The sequence below is a fragment of the Mus caroli genome, chromosome 9, assembly GCF_900094665.2.
Source record: "Mus caroli chromosome 9, CAROLI_EIJ_v1.1, whole genome shotgun sequence".
In the NCBI taxonomy this organism is placed as follows: Eukaryota; Metazoa; Chordata; class Mammalia; order Rodentia; family Muridae; genus Mus; species Mus caroli.
Genome location: NC_034578.1, coordinates 75,447,910 through 75,454,245, shown reverse-complemented (window position 1 = coordinate 75,454,245; position 6,336 = coordinate 75,447,910). Strand labels below are relative to the sequence as shown.

The 6,336-nt window shown below is 46.8% G+C and overlaps 1 protein-coding gene across 1 annotated transcript in view; it reads left to right on the top strand.

Annotated features, from left to right (window-relative positions):
* Window positions 1–311: 311 nt before the first annotated feature.
* The window catches only part of Cgas (cyclic GMP-AMP synthase), a 10,732-nt gene continuing 4,707 nt past the window's right edge, over window positions 312–6,336 (top strand). Inside the window, exons 1-2 of the mRNA XM_021173372.2 lie at window positions 312–1,056; window positions 4,880–5,099. Of these exons, the coding sequence (XP_021029031.1) occupies window positions 439–1,056; window positions 4,880–5,099 (838 nt within the window). The 5' untranslated portion in view covers window positions 312–438. The remainder of the gene's footprint in view (window positions 1,057–4,879; window positions 5,100–6,336) is intronic.

Genomic DNA, 6,336 nt, shown 5'->3' with positions numbered 1-6,336 from the left:
AAAAAAAAAAAAAAGAAAAAACAAAAAACAACAAAAAAGTTTACATAAAAAAGTTTTTATCAACTACAAATGTACGAGAGACAGTAGTGTCCTGAAACCCCTCTTGGTGGTAGGCGGCAAATCTAGCCATCTGAGCTGTCAGTGATTTCCGCGTCTGTGCGGTAAAGGAGAGGTTTCCCGGCCAGTGCCTCAGTGGGTGGTTCCCCAGCTAGTGGCTCTGCTGGTCCCCACTGGTGAAAAAGTTCGCATCTCTTGGACCGCCTCTTCCTGGCGCTGACTTCACGCGTGCTCCTGCGCCTGCTCGCGGCGGAGACTGACCGGCTACGTTCCCGCCATATATTTAAGTTTCATTTCCAGCGGCCACTGAGAGAGAGTTCCCCTTTCCGCGGCCTTTCTTCGAAGTCGATTTATTCTTTCCGGGACCGAAGCGCGGCAGATATGGAAGATCCGCGTAGAAGGACGACGGCGCCGCGCGCTAAGAAGTCGTCCGCGAAGCGCGCCCCGACGCAGCCCAGCCGGACCCGGGCCCACGCGGAAAGCTGCGGCCCGCAAAGGGGGGCTCGATCGCGACGGGCGGAGCGTGACGGGGACACCACAGAGAAGCCACGTGCCCCAGCGCCCCGAGCGCGTCCAGGAAGGGCAACTGAGCTCACAGTTGACGATGCACAGCCCTCGGCCATGGACGCGGCAGGAGCCACCGCGCGGCCTGCCGTCCGGGTGCCCCAGCGGCAAGCCATCCTCGATCCGGAGCTGCCCGCCGTGCGGGAGCCCCAGCCGCCCGCGGATCCCGAGGCGCCGAAAGTCGTAAGGGGACCTAGCCACAGAAGGGGCGCGCGCTCCGCCGGGCAGCCCAGAGCGCCGCGAGGGTCCAGGAAGGAACCGGACAAGCTAAAGAAGGTGCTGGACAAATTGAGATTGAAACGCAAAGCTATCTCGGAGGCGGCCGAGACGGTGAATAAAGTCGTGGAACGCCTGCTGCGCAGAATGCAGAAACGGGAATCGGAGTTCAAAGGTGTGGAGCAGCTGAACACGGGCAGCTACTATGAACATGTGAAGGTGAGCGTCAAGATCTGCTGGAGGGGCTCCGGCCCCACTCCTCACCTGCCTCCTCAGCTGTTTGGGGTTCCCACACTCTTAGGCCCCCCCCCCCCTTAGAACCCTCCAGTCGTCGTCGTCGTCGCCTTCTTCTTCTTCTTCTTCTTCTTCTTCTTCTTCTTCTTCTTCTTCTTCTTCTTCTTCTTCTTCTATTCATCCAGTTAACTCACAGCAAGCAATATTGATAGCTAGTTAGTTTCTCTTAACACACTTCGCTTTGGAGGGATGGGACAGGTGACCTTAAAGTAGCGGCAGGTGAGTCATCTTTATTAATCCTTCTCCAACTATAGCCTCTAGATTGAATCTAGTCCATCCCTGAGACTTTGGGACCGCCTGCAATTAGGGCAGAATTGTATACAACTAATTGGGAGAGGTGGCTGGGTACTCGAGTGAGGGTCCGTTGACATTGTCGCACCCCCTTTGAGCAAACGAACAAACGTCAATCTACAAGCCTACCTTTAAAGCTCTTTGGAGAGTAGGTCCGGCTGAGTTCCTGAAGATGGTGGTGATAGCTATTCTCTGCTAGTGAAATGAGCCAATTCAGGCCAAATTAAAGTATATTAAGGCAGGTTTATTAGAAAGCTGCTCTTGGGCAGGTTCACTGGTCCTAAGAAAAAGGCCAGGGTAGTCACCGTGGGGAGGGAGACAGAGGAAAGAGGGAAGAGAGAGAGAAAGAGTGTGCCCACGCAGGGAGAGAGAACGTACAAAGAGGCAGAGTTGGGGAGAGAAGGAGGAAGAGAGAGAAGAGAGAAGGAGGGGAGAAAGGGAGAGGGAGAAGGAAGGGAAGGAAGGAAGGAAGGAAGAGAGAGAGAGAGAGAGAGAGAGAGAGAGAGAGAGAGAGAGAGAGTACAAAATGTCCACATTATATAGAGAAGAGCTGCTTCTGGAGTAGGGGAAGCCCAGCCCCTTGGCTGAAAGGTTCAGGGCAGAGGCTAGCCACGCTCTGTAACAGGTAGGGACTGAGGGACCTGGGAGAACCTGGAGGCCAGGTCGGCTTTGGTTAAATATGCACCTGGATCTGAATCCAGACACCTCAGCCTTTTGTTGATAATAAATGAATAAAGGGCCTCGCAATTGTCTATGACTACTTTGCTGACATTGGGGTGCCATTATCAGGGAAAGGGTTCAAAACTGGAATGTTGACCAAGTCTGAGAAGAGCAGGCTGTTTAACTTGCTGTATAGGTTGTGGGACTATCTGGGGCTAGCCACTTTCGGAGCTGTTCTGGATTTGGGATGCTAATGCAGACTAATCGTATCTGAGTTAAACAGTCACTGTCTGGTTTTATTTTTTGTTTGTTTTTTTAACCTCTTCTGAACTGTACCTGTAATATTAAAATGAAATACCTTTTTAAGAGTGAAGACATAGAGCATAGCCAAAATTTTCAGAAGACAAAAACTAAGTTCTAGCAAGTGTAAACAATGTAAGGTCTCCAAAGTTAATACCAAGTGGGTGACTATTATGTTACACGGTTTGCCTGTCGGGTAGCGAATGAAGGATGCTGGGAGAACCTGGTGGCCAGGGCCACTTTGGCGTGTTAAATATGCACCTCAGCTGATTGTCCTGGGTCTGAATCTCAGTAGGTGGCAGTGTGTCCCAGAGGCTAATCCTGTGCAACACTAGTGAGAATTGTAAGAAATAAAGGAAAATGTAGTGGTTTCATTCAAATGATGTGGTAACCCATCCCAGCGGGGAGGCAGAGGCAGGTGAATCTTTGTGAGTTTGAGGCTAGTGTGGTCTACATAGAGAGAGTCCCAAGACAGCTATAGCTCTATCAAGACGCTGTTTCAAACCAAACCAAATAAAAGAATGAGCCATAACAACGTGCAACGTGAATGTGTTATAATAACTAGTGCACATACCCACTGCAGCACATCAAGCAAAAGAAACCGAATGAGTAAGATCGGCAAAGGGGCAAAAAACTATTATGCACAGATGACATAATTACGTATAAGCTATTAAAACGGCCAGTGAGCTAGCAAGTCTACTAGACACAAAACCAATAAACTAAAAAGAAAAACAATAAACTAAACCCAACTCTTTAAATGTGCTAGCAAGGGGATGCAAATGAGGTACAGATGGAGTAAAAACCAAATGGAGAGAGGAGAGAGAGCTCAGAAGTTAAGGATACTGGCTGCTCTTCCAGAGGACCAGGGTTCCGTTCCCAGCAACCGCATGGGAGTTCAAAACGATCTGTGACTCCAGTTCCAGGGATCCAACACTTCCTTCAGGTTTACACAGGCACCAGGCACATCCATGGCAAAACACTCACATAAATAAGATAAATGAGTAGTGTTTAAAAGCACAGCTCAGCCGGGCGTGGTGGCGCACGCCTTTAATCCCAGCACTTGGGAGGCAGAGGCAGGCGGATTTCTGAGTTCGAGGCCAGCCTGGACTACAAAGTGAGTTCCAGGACAGCCAGGGCTACACAGAGAAACCCTATCTCTAAAAACCAAAAGAAAAAAGAAAAAAGAAAAAAAAGCACAGCTCAAACTAATGAATGCTGTGTGGTATTTTTATTTACTTTATTCTACTCTGCTATTTTATTTTATTTTATGACAGCATCTCAAGTATCCCAGGCTGGCCTCTAACTCACTGTGTAGCCAAGGATGGCCCTCCCGACTTTACCTCTCTAGAGCTGGTATCATACCATCATCCTAACCAGTTTATACAGGTTCTCAGCATTGAACCCAGGACTTCATTCATGCTAAGCAAAATAGTCTACCAACTGAGCTCTCTGTGTTATTTAATATAGGAAAAGTATTTATTGTGATTGCTACGGTGATTGTTGAAAACTCGAAAAAGGATTTTTATTGTTGTTTCATTTTTAGACAGGATTTTACTGTGTAGCCCAGGCCAGCTTCTCAAACTTGTGATTCTCTTACTTCAGTCTTCCAAGGGCTCAGATTACAGGTGAGTGTTCCCATGCCAGCCTCAAAACCCATTTCTGTGACCACTGTGGCAGGCATGTGTATTTTGTGATACAAAAGGTAACATCACAAGGTTTTTAATTTTATTAAAGAAAATGTTTTTTGGTGACTTTTTTTTTTTTTTGAGATAGAGTCTCACTATGAAGCCACAGGTGAAAGAAATTCACTAAATAGACCAAGCTGCTGCCCTTGACTTAGAGAGCTCTACCTGTTTTTATCTCTAGAATTAGGGAATTAACCCCTATTCCTGGGATTTTGATATGTAAATTATGTATAAATTACATATATATATATTTCCCCCTGTGTTGGAACAGTATACCAAAGAAGCAGTCTAAGACTAGAGTTCTTTTTGTGGAAAACTTTTAGTTTATTTAAAAAATATTTACTTATATGTTATTTATGTGTATGTGTGAGTTTATAGGCACCCTATGTACAGGAACCCGTGCAGGCCAGAAGAGGATGTTGTGTCACCTGGCACTTTAGTTACAGGTGGCTGTGAGCTGCCTGATAGGGTGCTGGGAACCAACTTTGAGTTTAAGCCCAGCCTGGGCTATGTGGTGCATTTCAGGCCAGCCTGGTCTACAAAGCAAGACCCGGTCTTAAAACAAATAAAATGTATGTGATTGCTTGGTTTAAAACAAGAAAAATTGAGGGCCTCTACAAGCTACAACCAGTAATGCGGTACATAGTACCAGGAACTTCCTGTCCTCAGGTGTTCTGGTCCTGTTCTGAAAAGGAATTCATACTGGGAATCCTGGTTTTCACTGTGGAGTGTCAAGTGAACATTTCAGGGGGGAGGGCGCGAAAGCGGTTATTTAGAACTGTTTCAATGATTTTTTGCTATCTATTCCTTAGATTTCTGCTCCTAATGAATTTGATGTTATGTTTAAACTGGAAGTCCCCAGAATTGAGCTACAAGAATATTATGAAACAGGTGCTTTCTATCTTGTGAAATTCAAAAGAATTCCACGAGGAAATCCGCTGAGTCATTTCTTAGAAGGGGAAGTATTATCAGCTACCAAGATGCTGTCAAAGTTTAGGAAAATCATTAAAGAAGAAGTTAAAGAAATCAAAGGTGAGATGTGGGGGTTTGAGTCTTGCAGATCTGGTGCTGCTCTGCTGATTTCCTCTGACCCCATCCCCCCATATCTCTCCATGGCTCTCCCCAACTTCTCTCTCCCCTTTCTGTGGGTGCTCCCAGAAGTCTTTCCTTGGAGCAGTCTACTGCCACCTCCCAAAGCTTCCTGAACTGACCGCACGAATTATCCTGGGGCTGTCTCCACTTGGGCATCTACAGCTCCTGCTATCTGTCTGTCTGCCCATCCATCCGTCTTTTGAAACTGGATCTCACTATGGAACCATGGCTGACCTATGTACTGGTTACTGTGTCGACTAGCCTTGAACGTAACAGAAATCTGCCTGTCTGCCTCCTGAATGAAATGGTACAGCGGCACCCATGCTGAACTTCATTTCGGTCCAGTCTTTCCTCAACATTAACCATTTTATAGGATGGACCTGGTGGGGTCGGATCTAAAGCATCTGCTTGCCCTCCTTGGTGAGGAGGCTCAGTGCCCTTCCCAGTTCTATTGACTTGAGACTATTCGTGTGGCTGTTTACTTAGAGATATTATGTTGCCCACGTTGGACCTGTAAATGTATTGGGGGTGATACTAGGGGTTGAACTCACGATCTTGTGCAATATTGAGCAAGCACTACCCCTGAGACCCTATTTGAACCTCTGTAATTGCTCTTACTTGCACTGTTTCTCGATACTCACTGCCTCTGTGCTGGACTGTAGCTACTCTCATCCCGGCCACTATGCGGCAACTTTGGCTGGCTTTTCTCCAAAGTACCATTTAAAATTCTAAGTGAAAATGTAATTACTCCTGTAGTGACAATTTTTGAATTTTGGGTTCTTAACAAAAAAAATACAGAAATAAGAATGTGTTTTTGTTTTTGTCCCAGGTATTGGGGATACGGGGCTGCTTAGGACAGTCCGAAGCAACCTACTCTGATTTGCCTCGTGCTCTAGCAGAGGCATGGTTTTGCTAGCTACAGTTAGTTTCTGCGATTATGTGATGTTGGGAATTCTGGGAGCTTTTCAGAGGGTATAAAAATGCCAGAGTCCCATGGGAGTGGTTGTTCAAGGTGGGGCTGGTTGTGGTTTGTTAGTAGTTGTGTTCAAAGAAGAAACAAAACGAAATTAGATTTAGGGATCTCCCTCTCCTCTCCTTTTCTCCCCTCCCCTCCCTTCCCCTCTCCTCTCCTCCCCTTTCCCTCTCCTCTCCTCTCCTCTCCTCTCCTCTCCTCTCC